General features: G+C 45.6%; 1 protein-coding gene across 1 annotated transcript in view; it reads left to right on the top strand.

Annotated features, from left to right (window-relative positions):
- Positions 1-25426, top strand: part of LOC135919901 (transmembrane protein 208) — a 51267-nt gene that overhangs the window by 12910 nt on the left and 12931 nt on the right. The window contains exon 5 of the mRNA XM_065453893.1: positions 13700-13784. Within this exon, the coding sequence (XP_065309965.1) occupies positions 13700-13784 (85 nt within the window). The remainder of the gene's footprint in view (positions 1-13699; positions 13785-25426) is intronic.

A 25426-nucleotide genomic window follows, 5' to 3' on the forward strand; every position in this document is an offset into this window, starting at 1 on the left:
TCCATGCCCACATCAGTAAAGCCCAGCTCATCTCTCCTCTTTTTCTCTCGCGCATCATGCATCAAGTGCCTAAACAATGCTCCCAACTTCGTTTTGCCGCCCAGCATCGTTGTCTTCTTCACATGTATCTTTGTGCCTTTTTCTCTACATGTGTATTGCCGGTCACTCATTAAACTTATACACTGTGTGCCGTATGAATGGGGACAACTTAATTCGTGTTTAAACAGTAGTAGTGTATGAGTTTGATGTAATAGTTCCGTAGAAACACGCAAGGTGGAGAGAACTAATTAACAAAGGGAAAATGAGGCGTTCACCGAATCATAAAAATTGCTACAAAGGAAACCCATATGAGTTCCTCAAAAGAAAAGTGCAGCTGCCCCGGAGAGGCCGTGGTCCCTGGTTCGAGTTTCAGACCAGGACGAATTTTCTTCAACTGTGAGACTCTTCTTTCGAGGAACCCGTATGGGTTTGGGTGGATGTCTCATTTTTCCTTTATTACTTACTTCTCTCCACCTTGCGAGTTTCTGCAGAACTATTACGTCAAACTCTTGCCTTTGCTTCAAGTTGTTGATAGGTTCAGCTTCGCCTAGCCATCTGCTAGCCACCTGGTTAGCTCATATGGTACAGTTGCTGCCCCCGGAAAGGCGGTTGTCCCAGGTTTGAGTCCCAGACCAGGATGAATTTTCTTTAACTGCGAGGCTTTTCTTTGGAGGAACCCGTATGGGTTTCCTTTGTAGCAATTGCTATGATTTGGTGGATGTCTCATTTTCCCTTTATTAAGGAGTAGTGTAGGTCAGAAACTGACTCGCTCTTATGGCCTATACTAGGTGTTTCAAAAAAGACTAAGTAATATTTAAATATAGAATTTTTTAGATAGAAGTGTGGTTTCTTCGGAGCTGAGGTGTAAGTGGTGGTAGACGTCTGAAGGCAGCTGAGATCATGTAACTGTAATGAAATGTTGGACTGCTCAAAAAGCCTAGTGTCAGATAGCGTAGATATAGCAGCCTGCAAAATTTTATGTTTGAAATGCGAGTGGATGCGTCATGAAAGGCTCACGAAAATGGATGTTTGTGATACCCAAGCTGAAAAAAACTCTGCCATTACCGCTTGCCGGAAGCGATGCTTGACTTGGAACGTGTGGCTCCTCAACATCACCTTTAAGATTAGGCGCCACCCCTGGCTACCTACTGCGCGCTGAAAAATCTTGGAGGCGCTATGCGAGAGCTTACATCATATCCACCAACCATCAGATGCATGATTGCTTCAGTGCTGTGTACTAGTCATTTACTATTACCAACGTAGCCAAAGTGAAATTTCATTGCCGTTGGTATTTAATGTGCAAAAACCTAAAATTGCTTAATTGAATATTTATCTATTAGACTTAGATGGCTCATCACAATGGGGAAATTGAAGCAAGCTGTTTGTGCATGCCATATCAGCATTTAGAACTTAAAGATTGTGATTATCCTTTTAATTGTACAGTGAAACCTCGTTATAACGAACAGTTAAAAAGTCGGAAATTAGTTCGCTATATCCATAATTCGTAATAAAAAATTTCGTAAAAAATACATGCAGGAGGAGCAAAATTCAATCAGAGAAGGCACAACAACTCGAACGATGCTTACTTGGGTCACGTTCATTTATTTACGCACAAAGAACTGCGTTATCGCGGCCTGCTTCTTGGTGTTGATCGCATTGCGTATCACGCCCTATTCCACAGTTTGCAAACATTCAACAAGGGCAAACCCACTGCCCTCAATAGCACTGCAGTGGCGGCGCTGTAAATCCAACGCAGCAAGTGCTTCTTGGGAAGTCGGAATGTTCTCATCGTCTACAGGGTCAGCCTGAGCTTCGTCTGCGGGATGTTCAGAGACTTTCACTGCGATTTCGGCGTCCGTCAGTACAGCCGTGGTCGCTGAGATGTCGTCGCCACCTACGAAGTCTTCTACAGTCATTGTTGCGGGCATGTCACCAACAAAATGCGAAAAATCGTTCCAGGCCTCATCGAGCTCGCGGAGCTCTGCTTCTGCTTTGTCGAGATGCGGACGATTTTTTTGGCTGTCAACTCTTGATGACGACGTGGCATCTGTTCAATTGTCGTTGTAATGTCAGTATTTAATTGAATTCGATAACTAACTTTTTATTTACTGCAGTTAGCATGTATGTTTATATTGAAAACTCAGAGGCGGTGCCATTTGGTGACTATTCCATTTTGTACAATTTTAGTAACGCGCCTATGTCACGAAATATGCATGTCTGAAATTTCAGCCCGAGCCGTCTAATTACGCAAGCGAGACGGCGGCACCCACTATGAGGCCGCTTCCTAGTGTAATGCAGGTGTTGCATATGATGCTCTATCTGATAAGAATGTGGGGTGAACAGCGACCGTGATTACTTTTTGTTCTTGGCCACCGTTTTTGTTCGTGGCTAGCGAAACCGAAGGATGACTTGCGTGGCGGCTTGGGCCGAGCGCGTTTTTGAAGCAATGACTTGCAGAGGTGGCGACAAAGCGCGGCGCCACCGTACAGGTACTGTCAAAGCAATCAAGTGCAGGATTACGATACTGGCTTTGGTTGTATATTATTATTATTATTATTATTTTTTTTTTCATTTCGGAGGCTCAAAGTCATGCAAGCGTTAAGCATGAAACAAAGGTGACAGCTGCAGGGCAGTACCTTAGTTGCCAGTGGTGTTCCAGGGATGCTGCACCTGTCCAAAGTGTGTGATTTGAGGGCCTGCATTGCATACACCTGAAAAACTGCTGGGAAATAGGACAACTGTGAACTGGTGTGAGTAGTGGACTTCATTGGTGTATGCCTGACAGTTTTTTTTATGCTTCGCGGTTTTGTGAAAGGGCCGAACAGATCAGGCATTGCCTTGCAAGTGCATTGAGTGAACCCCTGAGCTTACTACATTATGTGCCTTTGCCTTTCCACTGATTGCCTCTACTAAGCTGGGCCGTTGGAAGAAGCAAGCCCTGTGTTGGGACTTTCTGCGTTGCAAAATGGCTGTTTCGTCTGGGTCGAGGTGCTACGTATTCTATGGCAGAAAAAATTGATGTAGTGCTATCAATGGCGGAGATGAACGGCGATGCCTCATAGCAATGGGTCTCTACGCGTCTCTCCATCTGGACCAACGAGTTCCAACAGCATTTGTTATCATCTTCAGACGTTTTCGTACAGCAGGCTCAGTTAGCCAATAAGACAGCCCAAGAAGAGCATCATTGATGAGGACTTTGAAAATGTTGTCCTTTCCTGCGTGCATGCAATGCCAAATCTAAGCATCAGAGAAATTTCTAATCAGTGCGGGAAAGGCATGGGAACAGGGCACAATGTTCTAAAAAAGCATGCATTTTATCCATGCCATGTGAGTCTTCATCAGGGCCTAAGTGAGGCAGACTTTGAAAAATGGGCAGACTTTTGTAATTGGGCTTCAAAAAGATTGATCAAGATAAGGATTTCGTACAAAGAGCGATTTGGACTGATGAAGCTTGATTTTGCAGAAACGGCACAGTGAACATTCACAATGCTCACTACTGGTTGCAAGAAAATCCTCACTGGCTGTGGTAACGCAACCACCAAATTCGCTGGGGTCTAAATGTATGGTGTGGCATACTTGGGGACAGAATCATTGGCTCTCACTTCTTTGAAGGGAACCTCGATGGAAAGAATTATGTGCACGAAATTCTTGCTGGTGTCGTCGATAAATTTGCCTCGAGTCTCCCTCTCAACGAACTGCAGCAAGTTTGGTTCCAGCATGACGGGGCCCCACCACATTTCTCCTCCACTGCAAAGAACTGGTTAAACTGTATCTTTCCACGGCAGTGGATTGGATGCGAAGGAGAGATGTTTTGGCCGCCAAGATCCCCTGATCTCTCTCCACTGGACTTCTTTTTATGGGGCTACATGAAAGATCATGTTTACACAGTTGAGCCCACCAATGTCAATGACATGAAAATGAGAATAGTTACCGCAGAAGGGCAGCGGATTGGGCGAGTTGGTGTTGCATGGTAACAATAAAAATTCAAACAGCGCATAAACGACGGGACCAGAATGAGGAGGAGACAAACACGGCGCTGAACTTACAACTGATTTATTTGAAGTAGGAAATCGAACATTTATACGTAGAAAACTGGGCACGCATGCGCCCGGTCAATACATCAATGATCACATACAAACTCCGCACAGCAAACATTCGCACGCGTTGTACCTGCCCAGTAATCTACCCTTTATGCAGCAATGGCATTGCTGCATAAAGGGTAGATTACTGGGCAGGTACAACGCGTGCGAATGTTTGCTGTGCGGAGTTTGTATGTGATCATTGATGTATTGACCGGGCGCATGCGTGCCCAGTTTTCTACGTATAAATGTTCGATTTCCTACTTCAAATAAATCAGTTGTAAGTTCAGCGCCGTGTTTGTCTCCTCCTCATTCTGGTCCCGTCGTTTATGTGCTGTTTGAATTTTTTTAGAATAGTTACCGCCTGTAGAAGCATCGACCCAGAAATGCTGCGCAGAGTTGTCGACTTGATGCGAAAGCAGTTCATGTGGTGTGTTGCGGCGGAAGGCAAGCATTGCGAACATTTTTAAACCTTTGGTTTCTTGGTGATTGTCATACTTCTGAGTAAGATTTCATATCACTCGAAACTAATACTGTGTAAGCAATGGTACATTTTAAACAAATTTCTAAAATGTTTGTATGTAGGCTGTGGATTTACACTGTACTTGTTTTGTTGTTGTTGTTGTTCATGTTTGTGCATCGTGCAAAGAAGAATTGTGACGCGCTTCTTGCTCTGTTTGCCACTGTGACATTTTTGGCCCTTCCATTTCAGCGTTCACGACGGAAGCATCTCATAAAACAATCCCGTTTTGTTAGCGTTGTGTATGTTGTGGGGTTCGTACTCATCCGTGATGGCTTCCTGAGTCTCTCGCATCAGGTTTACTGTACTTGTTAACGCTTGTGCATTCTCCAGAAATCATTTTGGCATCTCATCTCATAATCAATTCCATTTCGTCAGCGTGGGGTATATGTCGTGGGGTTTGTACTCGTCCGTGGTGGCTTCCAGAGTCTCTCGCATCCAGTTTACTGCATCTTCCTTTTTAACACTTGTGCATTCTCCAGAAATCACTTTGACGGCAATGTTGTGTCATGCTTTATAACGGCTCAGCTAGCCAACGCTAGCTTTAAAGTCATTGTGCCACAGAAGGCATGCAGTGTCAACGGCTTTCTGCTGCAACAATCTGTCAGACAGCGGTATCCTGTTTGCACGCTTGTCCTAGAACAACTTGCACACAGCCTGGTCCACGCCTTCAAAAGCTGGAGCGGCCACAGTCTTGTGCTCCCCATGTGCTCCATTCTCCAGTGCCACCAGGATGCTGTCTTTGGATTTTAATATGGTCGGCAGGAAGCTGCACGGTATCCCAAACTTGACACTGATATTCATCTTCTTTTTTCCGGTTGCAGCTTCCGCGATGATTTGAGATTTCTCTAATGTTGAATTCCAATGGCAGAGTCGGAGCAAGTTTTTCTGCTCGTTACGGAGCAAGTTTGTTCCAATGACAGAGTGAGTGCGGGAGTAAGGTGTTCCAAGGAGAGAGTCGGAGAGGATTCAGAGCAGGAGTCGCTCTGTGGAGCAGAAAAAGATGTTCCGCCAAAATCGGCGGAGTGGACCGGAACTCTGCGTGACGTATTTCCTTTACCACGCTCGTCTGCTGGGAGGCGCCACCGGTCATGACTCGCGAGAAAGCAAAAGCTGCTGCACGCTTGGCGAGATATCCATTCCGCACTTTTAAAAAAACAATGGGTGAACGGCGCTCAAAAGACAAATGACCGGAGCAGCGATGCTGGGAGCAAACAGCGGAAGGAAATGACAACACACAAGGTATCCTGGGTAACTCGGCGATAGAAGTTCCACTTCCGTCTTGCTCCTGCGGTGCAGGTTGTGTTCCACTCGCAGATTTGGAGGCGTTGCTCTACGCCAGAGTCGAGTGCTTGCTCACGGAGTCCGTCGGCTGCTCTAACTCTGTCATTGGAATTCAACGTAAGAGCATGAGAAACTTGCGTTTCTTAACTGGAGGAGGCATTTCACAAGGCTTACTGCTGCACACAACGGCCAAGCACGACGAGGACAACGAGGGGTACGAAACAAGTTGTCTGGCCGCTTCTGCTAGAGTCGCAGCCGGAGGTCAAGCGGCATCGTATGGTTGCCAGTAAAAACAAGTTATGCACTACAACTACCCTCTAAGCAAGCAACAACAGGTGGCAGCAAGCAAGTTTCTCAAGTGATTAAAGAACATGTTTTAGCACCTTCTTTTATTAGGATTTCACTTTTTGATGTTACGTTGAGACCATGTGAAGAACACACGCAACCTGCTACGGTAGAAATTGTTGTCGCGGGGCTGCCAGTTGAAGATGTGTCATTGTTGAGGTATATGAAATACACGTACTCCTATGTACCTCCACCGGGAACTCTGAAATATTTTGTTGTTGCAAAGATTTCGTTGTTGAGGGCTTCTGTTATTGCGGGGTTTGACTGTGTATATATATATATATATATATATATATATATATATATATATATATACAGTTAAACCTGGATGTAACGAACCTATATGTAACGAATTCCTGGATTTAACGAAGTTTTTGAATTCCCCAACGCTGCCCCCATTGAAGCCCATGTATTTTCGACCTTGATGTAACGAACGCGTTGCGGCGGTTAGCCTTGATGTAACGAACTCCCAAAGCTGATCAGTCATTACTTATTGCACTTTTAAGGAAAATTCGGCCGAAGAAATGCTCTAGATTATTGAATATTAATATTGTAAGGAGCCAGCAGCTACGCGAACGCAAGGGATTGCCGCGACCGAGCAAAGTTAGCGATGATGATGATGATGGCGGCAACTAGCGCCGCTCCGTGCCTAACGTAGCAGTCTTTTCAGGCTTTGCTTGTCTAGCGTGACGCCAGGTGGCATTGGTATCGGCAGCTGATTTCTCTTTCAGATTTATTTTGTTTCGTATAGATTTGAGGACAAGCATTCTTATTTAGTGATTTTTATTTGTTTCAACGGCTTAGACGCACTTATGTGTAAGAATTCACTTGAAAAGCAACGCTGATAGCCGGTTCTTTCATTGCCAGGGCGCGGGAAGGGAGAGGGACGATGACGAACGACACTCCATGACGAACGACATGCGTCACTTTTTTTTCTTTCTCTGTGGATGCGTTGCATTCGCCATTTTGAGTATTGTCCTGCGCTCTGCACGTGTGCGTGTGTCAACTGTGCCCTGGTACTGGTTTGTCCGACTTGTTTTGGAGGTGCTAGGCCTGCCTGTCGGCGTGTAGTCGTGCGTCTCCGCTTCTAACTGCGTCGGCGGTTGGTCGTGATGAGTTCTGCTGCCAGAAAACGAAAAGTTCTGTCTTTTGAAGACAAACTCGCAATTTTAAATGCTGTCTCCGCGGGCGAGAAGAAGAAGGACGTTGCCGCCCGTTTCAGCATTCCAGCGAGCACATTATCAACGATTTTGAGTGCGGAACACAGCATCAGAAACGCAGTGGAGTCGGGAACAAGCTCGAAGAAAAAAAGACTGAAGCTGTCCACATACACTGATGTGGACAAGGCAGTGTTCACATGGTTTTTGGACACGAGAGCCAGAAATGTACCCATAAGTGGTGCGATCTTGCAACAGAAGGCAAAGGATTTTGCGTGTATCTTGGGCCATGATGATTTCAAGGCAAGCAACGGGTGGCTGCAGGGATTTAAGAGCCGGCATGGTGTCGTCGGAAGAGTAATCAGCGGCGAATCTGCCTCCGCAGACAGCGATGCTGCTGCTTCGTGGGTGGCTGACGAGCTGCCTGGAATCCTGAGTCGCTTCGAGGCGGCTGATGTCTACAATGCCGACGAGACGGCCCTATTTTATCAGATGCTTCTGGGCCGCACGCTAGCGTTAAAAGGCGATGACTGCCGCGGTGGAAAGCAGAGCAAGCTCCGCATAACGATTCTGCTGTGTGCCAACCTCGACGGCACAGACAAGCGAGTCCCGCTAGTTGTCGGCAAAAGTGCCCGTCCCAGGTGTTTTAAGGGGACGAAGCGTATGCCCGTGAAGTATGTGGCGAATTCCAAAGCTTGGATGACTCGGCCAATATTTTCTGAGTGGTTGAAGGAATTTAACCAGGACGTCAAGCGGCAAGGCCGTCAAGTTTGCCTACTGCTGGACAATTGCTCGGCGCACCATGTCGAGGGCCTGCAGCTGTCGAACATTGAACTGCATTACTTCCCGGCCAACTGCACGTCTCTAATACAGCCCCTGGACAAAGGGGTCATTAACAGTTTTAAATGCTGTTACCGGCGCCGACTAATCCAGAAGATACTTCTCGACATCCGTCTGGAACGGGAGATGAAGATCGACATTTATCAAGCAGTCGAGATGCTTGCTGCCTCCTGGCAAGAGGTCAGGGCAGAAGTTATCGCGAATTGCTTTTTAAAGGCCGGAATAGCCAAAAACGCACGGGCTGGTGCCGACGAGGAGGAGGAGGAAGACCTTTCTACTCCGTCCGATGTGGCCGAAGCGTGGAACGAGCTATGCACTAACGATGGTGTACCCGACGACGTTGAACTGACTGACTTTTTGTTTGCCGACAACGCCGCCGTGGCTACAGAAGAAATGTCTGATGCAGCAGTAGCTGAAAGCGTGCAAAATCCCGATGGCGGTGATGATGGTGGCTGTGAGGCAGATCCGTGTGACGTGCCTTCTGCAAAGGAGGTGATGAACGCAATGGACGTTATGCGCCGTTTCGTTGGCTCGCTCGACGATGAAGGAGCTCTACACGATTTAGCTTCTTTGGAGCGGTGTGTTGTGCCGTCACTTGTGCCGAAGAAGCAAGCGCAAATTACGCAGTTTTTTGGTGTAAAATAAATGCTTGAAGGGTGAGTTCACCTTCGCGGATATATTGAGCTATTTGGTTTCGTTTCTGCATCATTCGTACGAGCCTTCACGCGAAACCTGCATGTAACGAAAAATTGCGAGCTTTTGTCAACTTCGTTATATCCAGGTTTAACTGTACATATATATATATATATATATATATATATATATATATATATACCTCTGCCACTTGGTTGGCTTCCTACACTTCACACACATACTCTTTTCTTCCCGCTTTGAAATTCCTAATGCTAATGCATTAAAACCAAGCTGGCTATTCACATGTTTTAAAGGGGCCCTGAACCACTTTTTGTCGAAGCGGAGAAAGGCATTTGAAGTGAAAATAGGCTACTTCAGAAATACTTTGCTGCAAAAAGTACTTCAATGTGTTCAGCAGAAGTGGAGTTATTGGAAATCAAACACGGCCTCTGCTGTGCTCCCATTCCTTCTTCAATGCCTGGCACTGCAAAGGCTATGGCGCAGTGTGGCGGTCCCACAACGCTCTGCCTTCTAAATGTCACCGTGGTGCGCAGTTCAAATTTAATTTTGGATGTGAACGTAGACACCATGACTTCTGCCTCTGTTGCCTACAATGTGCTAAACATAAGCCAAACGCGGTTGTCCTCAGCGAGCCGCAGTGCCCTTAGCCAGTGGATCATGGCGGCACCCCGTGGTGGCCGTGGTATCTACGCCATGTAGCTGACTGCAGCTTGATGTCAGCTATTGGCCAATAACGGCCGTCTATGGGAATGACGAAATAGTATGTCCGATGATGGAATGGTGTGTCTAGAAGAGAGTGAGGACAGGGCCTTTTGTTGAAAAGAGAGAGAGTGTTTGAGAGAAAGAGGACTTCACAATCCGCTTGCGAGCTCCATGCTCCACGTACGACAGCAAAACTTGGCTGAGATGTTCACAGCTGCGTATTCTACCTGCGGACTTTGTTATTTCACCAAGCCCGGGGGGTGGTTCAGGGCCTCTTTAAAGGATGGTGCTGTTTTGAAGGAAGCCATATCTGTTCCTAGTGGCAGCAGTGTGTCCTCCTGAAGTGACAGTTTCTCCAACACTTGACTGATACTTCGAATGTATGTGAAGACATTAGTTTGGAACTCCTCACTGATTGTTAAAGATTATCATTGTCCTTGTGGATACCAGATCCTGTTCTCAAAACGGTATTAAGACATTTTTAATTCTATGGACAGAAGGCACATGCGGACTGGAATGTTTAACTTCATACAAACACACAGCTAAAGTGGTGTTTCTGTTCTCAGCCACGTGAGCAGTGACTATTTCAACTTTTCCAGCAGTCGAAAATTGGCTGGTCTTTGTCATAGCCATGTAAGTGCTCAACAGAAGCAATGAACAAGCATAGTTTTCTTCAAACAGCACAATCCTTGCTTGCTTGCTTGCACTGTATTTTACATCTACCTTGCAATTATCCTGAGGTATGCTTCCTAATGCTGATACAATCAATGCGTCCACGGGCCGTGGCCGCATGCAGACTGAGATGTTCAGCTTGATACAAACACACAGCTAAAATGGCATTTCTATTCGCAGCCACAGAACCAGTGACTACAGTAAAACCTTGTTTGTACGTTTTGGTAAAGAACGCGAGAAAATGGGCACTAACTGTAAAAATGTACGATTCAAGGTCACTAAAAAATTTGGCAGACTCAACTGTAGTTGACATTACATAATGCGAATCTGCGATTCGCATTATACAACAGATACAACAAATTATTCAACAGATGGGTGAACTCGCCCAAGAATGCACATTACTAAGGTGAAGATGCTCATTGCAAGAGCGTTGGTGGCAATATCAGATAATGCAACAATGGGCAAGGCATTTGCTAATACCAGAAGAGAAAAATGAGTACTTGCAGGCATGTTACACGAGTGGACAAGTGCTTCGGGGAAGTTGCTGTCACGGCCGTCTACTGCTTCTGATTGCGTTTGCCTCACATTTTTTCTAGCCCACACGGGATCTAGTGGCCAGAAAACATATCATAGGATACTGAACGTTGGTGCCAGAAAATTGTGTTCTTTGGGAATATATGAACCGGTAAAAAAGAAGTGTGACTGTGTTGGGTCATTTTTCGTGTTCTTGATCACAAACTTTGGCACCAGGAAATCGTACGAAACAGGTTTGTATCAACGAGACTTTACTGCACTTCAACTTTTCCAGCAGTCGAAAATTGGCTGGTCTTTGTCGTAGTCATGTGAACGCTCAACAGAAGCAATGAACAAACAATGCTTTCTTCAAACAGCACATCCTTGCCTGCTTGCTGGCACTGTATTTCATGTCTACCTTGCGACTATTCTGAAATATGATGCCTAATGCTCAGGCAACCAATGCATCCATGTGCCGTGGCCAAGCCATGCCGCTCCACGCTGATGATGACTATGCTCTTTTTCATGCCTAAAGGGCCCCCCGCCAGGTCTAGCCATTTTGAGCTAACAAGTGCAGTGCATACAACGTACGCTAACGATCGTGTCTGCTAAGTATTACATCCCTACGCGCCGCAGTAAGAACTTAAATTTCAAACCAAACGCTGTTTGCCCTTTTTGCGGGCACCTTGCTCTCAGCCGGAGAGTCGACGTCAATCGCACAAGTGCGTCTACAAACGTGGCAGTGCTGTGACAAGAATTATTCAGGACGACATCAGTTATTTGTTTAATGTGTTGCTCCAACAGACCAATTAAAGTTCAGAGAAATAATAAAATGTAGAAACCGAATGTCTGCTGTTTTTGTTCTACTTTGTACCATAGCAGGAGAGATGTACATCCGTTTCGTCTGCTTGTTCCCATGCTTGTGTGCAGAGAATGAAACTGTGTCATTTTCTACCGTGTTCCAGCGCTGCGATCCTGCTGTTTCATCCTCTTGTGTCTGCCTTAGTGCTTGTGACTGTGGCATTGACTTATACTGCTGATCAGATGTTCACTTGCAAAGCGCACAAAATCGTATGCTGCGCGAAACGAGACAAATGCAACGGCTCATGCGGAAGACCGTCACCATAAGTGCACCACTCAGCAAAAATGCGAGAGAGAGAAAAAGAGGTAGGGTCCGTGACATATTCGTCGCGCAATCCTCTGGCTCCGGTATGGGATAATGCAGGGAAGGAATTTTGCTTGTGCAGGCTAAACAGGCAAAGTGGAGAGAGTGTCTATGTTGGCAGTGACGCCTGCCTCCTGAGTACTGTCATGAGTACTGGCATAGTGCCACGTCCTCACACTAACTATGCTTTTCAAATGCTACGTCACTGCTTACCATGCCTGTTAAACACATTCATGCGCAATAACATCGATGTCACTTCTTGGTCCGTTTTGTGTTTGAGTTCTTCAGTGATATTTGAACACTGCTGAATTTGTTGCTTAATTTTTTTTTCACTGTTTTTGTTGCTCATGTGTAAACAGCGGATTGCTTGGCTTTTTTGATTTGTTAGTGTTTTCTTATATTGTATGTTTTTTTTTTTTTGCTGGCACAAGTTGAAGCCAACATTGTGTACTAGTGTTTGTATTGTTGGTCTTAAATCAGTGCCTGTGCCTGCCACTGCTGTCCTCAGACTGGGTTTTAAGGCATGTCAATTTGCTGTGTGCAACTTTTGCCTTAAATCCCCCATAAATTGTATGTTTATAGAAATAAAGGCAATTCAATTCAATGGTAGGCTAAATTACAACAAGAACTTGTGAGATGTGGTGACTGTTGTACTCCGCAAGACACCAAATACTAGCTCGCAAAGCAGCAGCCAGGCAGTCGTACTGGCCGACCTGATGGAATTTTGAAGTCTGTCTCCAGACAGCCAAACTTCCAAAAAACAGACTAAAACAAAGGTGCTTTGGCACAGGGCATCTCGAGGAGAAATAGGCAGAAGAGGGAAACGCAGCACCCCGGCCGGGTGTCGGATGACGGCAGGTCTGGGAACGCAGTTGGAGGAGAGACATGTTTAACTTTGGATTGGGTGAGCGCTAAGAGGCCCGCAGGAACGAAGACAGCCTGCACCTTTGCGCGAGGCCAAGCGCCAACCATCATTGCCAACTCCGCCGATCACTGCCGCGGCCGACAGCGATAATTAGGAGCAACTAAGCCGTCTACTTACACCGGAGCCACTGATCAACTGACATCACCGCATCGCATCAGATGATGGACGTGTAACCTGTGAACCCTCTGCTGAAATCCTATTGTTTCTTTATGCACCGTGTCCTGTTAAGTCACATTATATGTTTGATATTTTTTTCTGTGAATTATTTGTTTTGCTTTTTGTCATATTTCTTAACTGTACTTTGATTAATGATCCCCAATATAAGTTTGGTTGTATATTTGCATATGGCGTCTCGTGTCCACTCTCTTCGCATATCACACCTGCACGCATGACACTAAAGTTCCTTACATGAGGTAACTCTGTTGTTGTTTATGCCTCAAATGTCTACAACAGAGCCCGTGTTGATGTCGATGTCACGGCGTGCTGCACATTGCAAGTGACTGTCTGGACATACTTGAAAGTTTAATTTAAATATGTTTCAAGCTACACTCGCTATTGATATTTTTGTTGATGTTGTGTGTATGTCCGTAGAAGTCAATCTCCCACGTTATTTCGAATGGAATTTGGTGTCAGGTACTCCTTTAAACACAAATTTGGTGTTGCCTTTCATTTGGTGCTTCACTTATCCTTGATGTCTCATTCTCCATCTGCAGTTCCCCAACATAACTTATTTGTTATTCGGATAGTCATCACCTCGTGCCTTAACATACTTGCTTTACTTCTTTTTCTTTTCTCTTGCATAAGGCATCTGAAAGACTTGGTCATCTTCACTGCCTGTATACAAACACTTTCACTGGCCTCAACGTATGCCTGGATTTTATGGCTTGTGGTGAGTAACATGTTGACTATACTCATGGACAACTTATCCTTGTGTATGAGACAAAAGTTATGGGGGCGGAACTTCTGCAAATACATTCCCATGAAAAGTAATTTAGGCTACCTGGAACTAGTTTCAGTTTCTCCGACCTTGCATAGCTGCTGTACTCTTGTGAAGGCAGGCACAGTTAACTCTGCGTAAATTTCTGATGTTCATCAGTGTTTATGTACATTGCAGACCACTTATAACATAACCGCTTTTAGTGCGGGACCGGTTATAGCGTGGGTTTTTTGACCACCGAGATATCTCCCATAGAACTCAAGGTGGACCGTTTATTGCGTACGTGCGCAAAGCAGACTACCGGTTATAGTGCGGTTCCTTTAAACGCTCGTAAAGGGCAGGAGACCTTAGAGGAAGGAGGGCAAGTGTTTTCGTCACTATAGCAGCATCCAAACGGGGTGCGTGCTGCGTGGAGTGTGGGGTAGAAGCAATAGTGGCGACAGCGCACTCCTTTTTTTTTTTCAGTCTTTTTCTTGCATTTGGTGTGTGCACGTCATGATCTCATTGTGTCGTAGTTGTCCTTTGTGCACGTGTGTTGTCGGGCTTTTGTCACCATGGCGTCAGTGGCATCTTCAAGTGGTGTGAGAAAGAGGCATGCCTTATCGCTGGAGACGAAGGAATGCATTATAAGGGACATAGAAAGTGGGCTGAAGAAGGCGTTGGTGGCAGCCAAATATGGCGTTGCCGACACAACCGTGTCCACCATATACAAGAACAAGGACAAATTGCGGCAGCAACTGCAGCAAGATTCGTCTTCCCTGTCATGGAAGAGAATACGTACGTCGAAGTACGAAGACATGGACGCAGCGCTCTTCAGATGGTTCCGTGAAGTCAGGGTTCAGGGCGTACCAGTGAGTGGCCCCATGCTCCAACAAAAAGCCAAGTCCCTTGGTGCTCTTTTAGGCCACGACGACTTCAACCCATTTAATGGATGGATCCAGCGATTCAAGAATTGCCATGGCATCAGCTGCAAAGTGGTGCGTGGTGAGAGCGGTGATGTCAATGATGAGTCCATCGAAGCCTGGCTTCATTTAAATTTGGAAACCATGCTGTCCACGTATACGGACAGAGACTTTTACAATGCCGATGAAGCTGGCATATTTTATAACCTTTATTTATTTATTTATTCAGAATACCCCTAAAGGCCCTCTTGCAGGAGGGTACTACGCAGGGGGGGGGGGGTTGCAGTAACGCATACAGATGTAATAAAGGAGTAATAAGTCGAAAAAAAAAACCCCGGTAACTGATAAACAATAATCACAAAAAATAATAATACAAGGCCAATAAGATTATCGTAGTAGTACTAATAATAATCAAGTGTACGAAAAGAGAATACGAATCACAACCACACAAAAATGGAGGGTAATCTGGGTTATAGAAAGCACTCGGACCATTAAATTCTAACAAATCAGAAAACAACACAACACGTGAACTTAAAAGGAAAAGGCAAAACACGGCAATAATAACAGGAATAATAACCATAAAAATATGCATGTTACACAGAAGACAAGAACATTTTTTAACACCATTCGTTGTGTAAAAGAAAAAAATCCAACCGCACTCTTGCGCTGAGAGGCGAAGCCTGCTCTGGCCGCAAGGCCTCAAAAGAGTGCATAACTGTGTTCTGCGCTAACATGGATGGAAGCGACGAGCGCTGTCTGTTTGTCATTGGAAAATCAGCGAGGCCACGTTGCTTTAAAAAGCGAGAGTGCCTGCCATTGACATACAAATCTAACAAAAAGGCGTGGATGACGCAAGACATGTTCACAAGCTGGCCTTGCAAGTTCGATGAAGACATGGTGGCAGAGAAGCGACAGGTCGTACTCATTCTCAACAATTGCACGGCCCACAACATCAAGCTCATGTTGACTGCAGTCATGTTAAAGTTTCTGCCTGCCAACATGACTGCAAAATGTCAGCCGCTCGACCAGGGTGTCATTGCAACCGTAAAGGCACTTCACAAAAAACGCATCTGCGAAAGAGCTTTGCTGAGCATGCAGCAGCACCAGCCTCTTAAAGTGAATTTGAGGGGCGTGAGTGATATGGTTGCCGCTTCGTGGTGGCAGGTAAAAGCCACTACAATTAGCAAGTGCTTCAACAAAGCAGGCTTCCTGCACAGTGCAGAGGCTCTTGATGCCGATAAGCCGAGCAACAATGTTGCCGATGAGACGGTCAACACTGACGGCATGTGATCCGGCCTCACTGAAAGCAGGTTTGTTTCCGCCACAGACACCTTCCAAGAATATGTCGATGCCGGTGAGTCGGAGCTTCCTGTCTGCGAGGAAGCCAGCACGGATGATGCGATCATTGCAGCGGTGCCCGGTATCGCGGAGCTTGCAACCGAAGATGAGTCATACAACGATGTCGACCCGATGCCAGACCCAGATGTCCCATGCAAAGATGCTTTCGAATACGTCAGCAAAGTGAACATGTACTGTGCGAAGAACAGTTTGAGTGTGAAAGTGCTTCACTGCTTAAGCCTTGTAGAGGACGAAATTCTTTGAAGTGCTGTTAAAAAAAATCTCCAGACAAAAATAAGTATTCTTCCACTGATGCCGCACTTGTCAGGAGAGCTTGGTTTCTGTGCTGTGTTGTGTTTGTGCTACATGTGTGTGTGAGTGAAATATTACGCCAAATAAGTCCATAACAGAAGAGGCGAAACCATTCTAACCCATTTGGGAAGAACTTTCTGTTGTCGATGACCTGCTACTGCATGGAGAGCGCCTCGTTGTTCCGTCCTCCCTCACGGCTAAGATCATTGGCACCGCGCATGACACACATCCGGCTATCACGCGCATGAAGGCATGACTGCGTGAGCGGTTTTGGTGGCTACGAATGGATAAGCAAGTGGAAACGGCAGTAAAAAACTGCCACATCTGCCTGGAGGCAGATAAGTCTGCCAACACATCACCAGCACTATTGCAACCTGTTGAATGGCCTGAGCGACCGTGGCAGAAGCTTGGCCTAGACATTGTTGGTCCTTTGGAGCATGCAGCTCACAACAGCAGATTTGTTGTAACGCTTGTTGACTACCATTCTAAATAGCCAGAGGTATATTTTTGCAGCGAAGTGTCCACGAGCACCGTGAAATACTTTTTAACAAGTGTTTTTGCCCATGAAGGCTACCCAGAAGAGATCGTTTGTGACAATGGACCTCAGTTGACTTCGCGTGAATTCACCACCTTCCTGCAAAATAGATGTCCGTCTTTAACATTCCTCGGTATACTACCCCTAAGCAAATGGGCAAATAGAACGGTTCAATCACACATTGAAAAACTTCATTCAAGTCGCACTCGAAAGACGACCATTTCGGCAAGCTGTCACAGAATACCTTGCCATTTGCCGGTGTACTCCTCAGGCCACCACCGGGGTCGCCCCAGCAGTCTACGAGCCCGTCGCGTCGCCATTGTCGACAGTGCGACGTCCAAAGCAGCCGACCCGAGAGCCCCGGCCACCGGCCTAGCTTTAAGACTATCAGACCGACTAGTTGGTGGTCTGACGTTGTGTACATAATCTGTAAATATGTGTAAATAAGTACAGTGTGCATGCTTTGGGGTTTCCTTACTAATACTAACAACTAATCACTAAAGATAAGGGGGGGAGTATGTTGTATTCAGTTTCGTTATTCATTTGAATTCTTTATTCCCCAGGGGGCGCTTCTGTTCTTCGTTATATATATATATATATATATATATATATATATATATATATATATATATATATATATATATATATATATATATATATATATATATAAGGAAGGGGGAGTCGGAATGCTCATCCATCAAGTGGGGGAAAAAAAACTTGGCTGGGCGTTATGTATTTGTGGGCGGGAAATAATTGCACTGAGAAGAATGAAGAGTTAGTGGAGTACATAAGCGCTGATATTAAGGGCTTCGGGAATGGTGCTTAAATTATCCTATTAGGTGACATGAATGCCCACATACAGGATTTAGATGGCTATACTGACAACAACGTGAAGTCAATGCTAGACCTTTGTGAGCAACATAATGTCGTTATCGTGAATACAGGGCCTAAGTGTGAAGGGCAGATCACATGGGAAGTGGGAAACTGGCAATCAACCATTGATTACTGTCTGATGACAGAAAGAATTCATGATAAGTTGAGAGAAATGGTCATTGATGAGGAAGGGTGTAGCAGCATAGGGAGTGACCATAAACGTATCATTTTGAACATGGGTTATGTAGTTGGGAAAGAGAGCAAGGAGTGCAAAATGACCAGTCCAAATTTGAACGCTGAACAAATAACAAATATGGTCACTAGATTCGAGGCAGAACTTGGCAAATGGCCAAATAAAGAGTGGGAATATAGTGAGCTTCTAAGTGTAATAACAACAGAAAGAAGGAAAGAGAAACAACATATTCGTTGGAAAGGAAAAAAGAAACCGAAAAGCTGGTGGAACAGAGAGATATGAGAAGTGATCGCCGTACGACAGAATGCTTCCCAAGAGCACAGGCTGGCAAAGAAGGCGCAGTTGTCGCAGGATGAAGTAATTAGTACATGGGAAATATACTGGGAAAAAAGTCTGTGGTTCAAATACTGGCTCAAGCAAAGATAAAAGGTGAAAGTGAACGTTGGTTGTCAGAAATACGTGAGAAAAAGAAGGCTGCACCTAGAATATTTTGGAACGACATAAAATTATTATGCAGGAAGTCAACAACAATGCAGCATATCCTGGACGAAGATGAAAACAGACTGCAAGGAGAAGCGGCAATATATTACGTCTGTAAAATAACAGCCGAATCTTTCCAAGGCAATGACGAGGTTATATTTGAAGCAAGAAAGAGCATGAAAGAGACCCAGGTGGAAAAGGAGCTGGTGCTGACAAATTTCAACTGGAAGAAAGTCGAAGAGAAAATCCTAAGTGAACAGCCACACGGCTAGACAAGGTTCCGGTTAGGCTGATTAATGAACTAGGACCAAAAAGTAACAAAGCTCTGGTGAAAGCAGTGGAAGAAACCTTAAGAGATAGAAAAATACGAGACAGTTGGCGACAAAGTAGAATGAATTTAATTTATAAAGGTAAGGGCGAGAAAGATAGAATTCACTCGTATAGACTGTTGATCATTACATCGGTAATATACAGGCTAGCAATACAGGCAATCAAATTAAAGCTTCAAGAATGGGCAGAGAATAATGGCACTTTGGGAGAACTTCGGAATGCCTTCAAGCTAGGTAGGCATTTAGATGATAACTTATTTGTTCTTACTCACTGTATTGAAATATCAAAAGTAGAAAGCAGACCGTTATATGTGGCCTTTTTATACATTACAGGAGCCTATGACAATGTCTACCACAACATTTTGTGGGATATTCTGGAAGGGGAAGGCTTAGGTGACGATTGTCTACAGCTTTTGAGAGATTTACCTAGAAAATACCGTTTGCGTTGAATGGAAAGGGATGAGGAGCGAGGAGAAAGTTCATATCAACAAGGGACTGAGGTAGGGGTGCCCTTTATCCCCACTGCTGTTTATGATGTACATGGTGAGGATGGAGAGGGTGCTAGAAGGAAGTAATATTGGCTTTAATCTCTCATACAAACAGGCAGGTACAGCAGTATAGAGCAGCAGCTTCCAGGTTTATTTTATGCGGGCGTTGCTAGCTAACAAGCAAAGTGATTTGCAACGTCTAGCTAATATCTGTGGACAGGAAGGCAACAATTTAGGTTTGAAATTTAGTGTTAGAAAATTGGGTGTTATGGTATTCAATGAAAACAGTGAACAGACAGTGGCGATACAAGGCCAAGAAATACCTCGGGTAACAGAATATAAATACTGTGGTATATGGATAAACGAAGGCAGTAGATATATGTGAACACAGGAAAAAACAATAACAGTGAAGGTGAAGAGAAATGGCAGACATAATGAAGCACAGAGCGGTATGGGGATACAATAGGTACGGGGTGCCCCGAGGTATGTGGAAAGGTGTAACGGTTCCAGGACTTACTTTTGGAAATGTGGTTGTTTGCTTTAAATCAGGGGTACAATCAGGACTCGATGGGAACCATCGTCCTGATTCCAAGAGTCCAAGTGTGATAAGATCCTATTGTACCCCATGCACTCTGTGCTTTAGGTGCGATTGAAAGCATGTGAGGGTGAGACAAGAAAGATGGTGGCTTCACGAGTGCAGTCTTCCTGCGCAAGCAAAGGGAAATAGGGGGAGGGGAGCTCGTTTGTGGTGTTGGTGGGGCGGAGTGCACGCGAAAACGTGGCTGGAATTTGTGCCGCTGAATTGAAGATATCGTCCACGTGGCATGAAACCGTATCATTCGTCGCCGACTCCCAAATTCATCCAGATGAATTGTTTTCTCCTTCAAATTTGCTTTTTTCGATTGCCCAATAATTAGGAAAATTCTCCAGATTTTTTCTGTGTAAGGAAAATAGATCAGTGACTGTACTTATTTGCATAAAAGGTCAAATTTCAATAGAATGAAATTTCAATATAACAAAGCAAATTGCCGATTTTACCCACCTCGTTATATCGAGGTTTAACTGTAACTCGGTTACTGATAGCTTGCAACATTCTTTTATGAATAGACTCTTGCACGTGCAGCACCATGCTTTGTTTAAGGATAATTTGTAAGCGTTAAGGTTTGTGCTAACTTTTCTGGTATTTGATTCGATATTAAACTTTTCTTTTCTTCATTTGATATTTGATTAAATACCTACTGTTCAGTATTTGCACACCCATAATTTACAACCAATTTCTGTCGTTGTCAGTCTCGGACAGTCTGTGGGCAGCAACATGTTCTCCGTGTGGCACACTGCATATTATATTCCTTATTTCTCGAATGACTCCCCCAGCATTTGAACAAGATGGTCCAAGCTTAAACTTACTGCTTTGACAGTTTGTCATGCTACACACATGACTCCAACACACTGAAAATGCATGATGCTTCCCCATTGCCACTGGCTTGGCAAAATAACTTCATTTTGAACAAGCTCTCATAATATAAGCAGTGCTTTGTCACCAACCTATGGAGAAGCTTGTTCTGTTTACATCTTTTGATTACAGTGGCAGTAATACTGGTCGTGACGGTAGGCCAATGCCACAAACATGGTTTCAGTTTCATATCCAATTGTATTGCACATGCAGTTTTCCAACTCATTTTCTTCGAAAAAAGGCATGCATTAGCATTTGATAAATATAGTAATTATTGATTAAGAGCTGCATTTTCACTTGAAACTCTGCCAAGGGAAGCCTGCAAATCAGTGCTTTTAGTGGGATGCAGCATGTCTTCGACACCCTCACTGTCCCTTAGTGTTTATAAGGCCAACTCCACTGGGATCAGGTACATGTATACTGACTAGTCAAGTTTGAATTATTTGGCGAGGGCCAATTTCAGAATTGAAATAATGGGAGTGTTCGCCCATATACCGGGTGTCCCAGCTAACTTGAACCAAGGGTTTAAAAATGAAATATTGGGGTCAGGAGAGTGAAACTACCTGCATATTGGTGACAGGCATTTGGCGCACCACAGGAAATTTTTTGTATTGCAATTACTTAACTAGTAATTAAGATAATTTTTTTAAAATTTTTAATATTGACTTTAGACACTAAGTGTGATTCGCAAAGTTGGAGAGCACTTTCAGAAACCCCCATTCCATTATTCGCCATAAAGAAAACCTTACGTGTACCTCTTTTTTCGAGCTCGAAAGAAAGCCCGCGAAATACAAAAAAAACCACGTGACGAGCGCATTCGCGCGCCGCGATCGTGCTGCTCTCAACCGTGCTTTCAGTGAACGAAATCAGCTCCGGTATTCATTCGGCGGCCCCGTTTCAGAGGCAGGCCGATATCTTGGTGGTGGTTTCTTCGGCCGTGTCAGCCAGTTCGCGCGTGACGGTGTAAATTGCAGCGAGTGCGCTGCGCTTTGCAGTCGCGATAAAGACTGCCAAGCTCGAAGTTTTCAAATGAGAGGAGTTTTATTTGCCAGTTGCAAAGAAAATAAAAGTGGCGGTTTATGGCTTGGCTGTGCGGCGATGACAGCCGTGGCATGCGGTTGTCCTGACTCCATTTCATTTCGGTTTCTTACCAATTATAAAAAGTGCTCGAATAGGTCACCTTGTGCGACGATACAGCTCTGGCATCTTGTAACCAAATCAGCCGTTGCATTTCGTATGACAGCCTCAGGCATGTTTAAACAGACTTCCGTTATTTTGTCTTTAAGGTCTTGCGGTGTGGAAGTTGGTGTGCTGTACACCTTGTCCTTGATATGACCCCACAAAAAGTAGTCCAGAGGTGTCATATCAGGAGACCTGGCTGGCCAGTTCACGGGACCTAGTCGTCCTATCCATTTCTGCGGGAACGCTGCGTCGAGCCAGGTCCGAGCCTTGGCGCTGCTGTGCGCGGGGGCGCCATCGTGTTGAAACCACACATTTGTGGCCCTGGCGAGCGGTAGATCCGAAAGGAAGTCGTCAACGGGTCCTCTGAGGATATCATTGGTGTAGCGATCTGCTGTCAGCGTCTGGTCGAAAAACACAGGCCCGATCAAACTACCGTCGAAAAGTCCACACCAAACACTAAATGACCACTGGTACTGGTGCTGCGTCTGTAAAACCCAGTAGGGATTTGAATCGCTCCAGTAATGAGCATTGTGCAGGTTCACCTGTGAATTGCGCGAAAAACTAGCTTCGTCACTCCATATCACTTTGTTCAAAAAATCCGGGTCGTCCTGCATCTTTATCAGAATCCAATTAGCAAAATCGGTCCTGTTTTGGAAGTCCCGTGGCAACAGATTTTGATGAAGCTGTACGTGGTACGGATGCAGGCGGTGTTTGCGCAGTATTCGCCAAACTGATGACCTGGAGACTCCGGTATCCTCGCTCACGCTGCGCACGCTTGCTTGGGGTTCCAGAGCGAACAGCGATAAAATATGCGTCTCGAAGTCCTCGTCAAAAACAGGTGCTCTGTGTCGTGTGGACGTAAAACTGCCCATCCGTCGCAGCGTCTCGAAGGCACGCAGGATCGTTACTGAACTTGGCCGCCTGCCTGGGTGCCATTGTTGCATAAGGTCTGCAGCGCGCCTTCTGTTCCCATGACATGCACCTAGAGCCAGAACCATGTCTGCTTTCTCTTCATTTGTAAACGGCATGTCTGCAGTGCTAGTAATCACTACACCAAAGATTCAGTCTCGCATGAGAGTGGCATAAGAAGAGCACACGACAAACTGTGCTTCACCGCTGCTTCCAGCTTTCAAAATCCTCATTAGGAAACTGCAACACACAGCCGCCAACACCTCGCGGCGAAACATTATTCCCTGTATTTCTCTTTTGCTTCTGAGTGACAAAGCAGACTCGCCATCTCAGTATCTTATCAGATTGGGACTAAGTCGTCGTCGCCGGGTGCCAACTAGCTGACGCGGACGAAAAACCCCCGCCAAGATATCGGCCTGCCGCTGCAACGGGGCCGCCGAATGAATACCGGAGCTGATTTCGTTCACTGAAAGCACGGTTGAGAGCAGCACGATCGCGGCGCGCAAGTGCGCTCGTCACGTGGTTTTTTTTGTATTTCGCGGGCTTTCTTTCGAGCTCGAAAAAAGAGGTACACGTAAGGTTTTCTTTATGGCGAATAATGGAATGGGGGTTTCTGAAAGTGCTCTCCAACTTTGCGAATCACACTTAGTGTCTAAAGTCAATATTAAAAATTTTAAAAAAATTATCTTAATTACTAGTTAAGTAATTGCGATACAAAAAATTTCCTGTGGTGCGCCAAATGCCTGTCACCAATATGCAGGTAGTTTCACTCTCCTGACCCCAATATTTCATTTTTAAACCCTTGGTTCAAGTTAGCTGGGACACCCGGTATATGTGTGGGCACTAGCTGGGACCTTCAGCTTGCAAGATTCATTGGACGATCTCACCGCTGCCACCATTTGCTAGAGTTGTCGGACGATCTACGAGCTGTAGGCCGATCTCACCGCGGCCACTCAGATGTAAGATTTGGCAGTCGTAGCTGTAGAAAGGAGCTTGACTCTTCGTCGGGACTTAGGAGAGCAGGATTTATTTACATGTTATTTACAGTTGAACATGAGATACATCGACAGTCTAGCATGACTCCCAAATGGAGCACGCAAGACGAGCATACAGAAAACAGCTTACGAGCACACAGCTCACGAGTTCATTTCAAGCACGACAATGACCACGACAACGAGCACACTCTAGCAGCCGACAATCGCTGCTTGTAAGCACTCTGCTCGACGTCATAGTTCGACGTCATTGAAGATGACCCGCCCTTTTGGTGGAGGCGGGCTCTCGACTTGGAGGAGGATGAGGGCTCACGCACACGCACTCACACTCACACTCATACACATAGGTGTAATGGTCCGAAGCCGACGTCGGAGGGGCTTCGTAGAACTCGGAGCTGTCCCGAGTGGCGCGCCCGGGTAGCACATTGTCTGGTGTCTTGAAAAGTGTATGGGAAGGAGCCCTCGACGGCGTTCCCGCGGCAACTCCCCCACTCATAGCAGAACAGGGTGGCGTTGTCGTGTTGCGCACAAAGCTTGCTTCGTCGAACTCGGAGCCGTCCCGGGTGGCGCGCCCGGGTAGCACATTGTCTGGTGTCTTGAAAAGTGTATGGGAAGGAGCCCTCGACGGCGTTCCCGCGGCAACTCCCCCACTCATAGCAGAACAGGGTGGCGTTGTCGTGTTGCGCACAAAGCTTGCTTCATCGAACTCGGAGCCGTCCCGGGTGGCGCGCCCGTGTAGCACATTGTCTGGTGTCTCGAAAAGCGCATGGGGAGGTTCCGCCAATTACCTCCCCTCGAGAACTCCCGAGCTGACCCCTAGCCACGTGGCTGCTGGTTATCCGCAGTTCTCTGAAGTGCGCCACCGTCCCGGTTGGATCGGAACACGTGCAGCTGGCTGAAATAGCTGCAGGCCGATCCTAACAAGCTGAGATCGAATTAGCTGAAAAGTAGAATTAACAGGAGTCGAACTAATGGAAGCGGGAGATGATTTGCAGCTGATGAGCATACTCATTGCATTGCTCCGGTTGAATGCCTCTACAACAAAACACTTCTGCAACATTGACATGGAAAATGTGCTGCACGTCAAGATAGGAAGAGAGGTGGAAAAAAAAAGTGGGCCTTGTGACTTAAACAATACGTGGACCCTCGACACCAATATGGGAAAAGGCAGGGGGCTTGCAGATGGTGGTTGTAGTAATGGGAGGGAGCCTCTACTTGCTTTTTCACGCCATCAGCTCTCACTATTTCATTTCCTTCTATTTACACTATTAACACTAAACCATTTTTAAAAATTCTTGAATCACATGTTCCCGAGATGGTGCATTACAATTTTTAGTGCACAACCATAATTTCCAGTGGGGCCTAGCGGGGGCCTTTAAAGGGTCCCTGAAATGGTTTGGACAAATTTTCTAGACATGTAGGGTACAGCTACAGTAACAATAACGTCACAATTTAAGTGTCTCATATTAAAAGAGCTACAGACGATTACAGGTTACTCGCCTCCTTAGCCACGCTTCTTCTCAACTTGTTCGCTGCCAAACCTGGCCCTTGCGCCACAAAACACCACACATCATCAACTTGTTCGCCGAGGGATCAGGGCTAAGCTCT

The sequence above is a fragment of the Dermacentor albipictus genome, chromosome 1 (genome assembly GCF_038994185.2).
Source record: "Dermacentor albipictus isolate Rhodes 1998 colony chromosome 1, USDA_Dalb.pri_finalv2, whole genome shotgun sequence".
NCBI lineage: Eukaryota > Metazoa > Arthropoda > Arachnida > Ixodida > Ixodidae > Dermacentor > Dermacentor albipictus.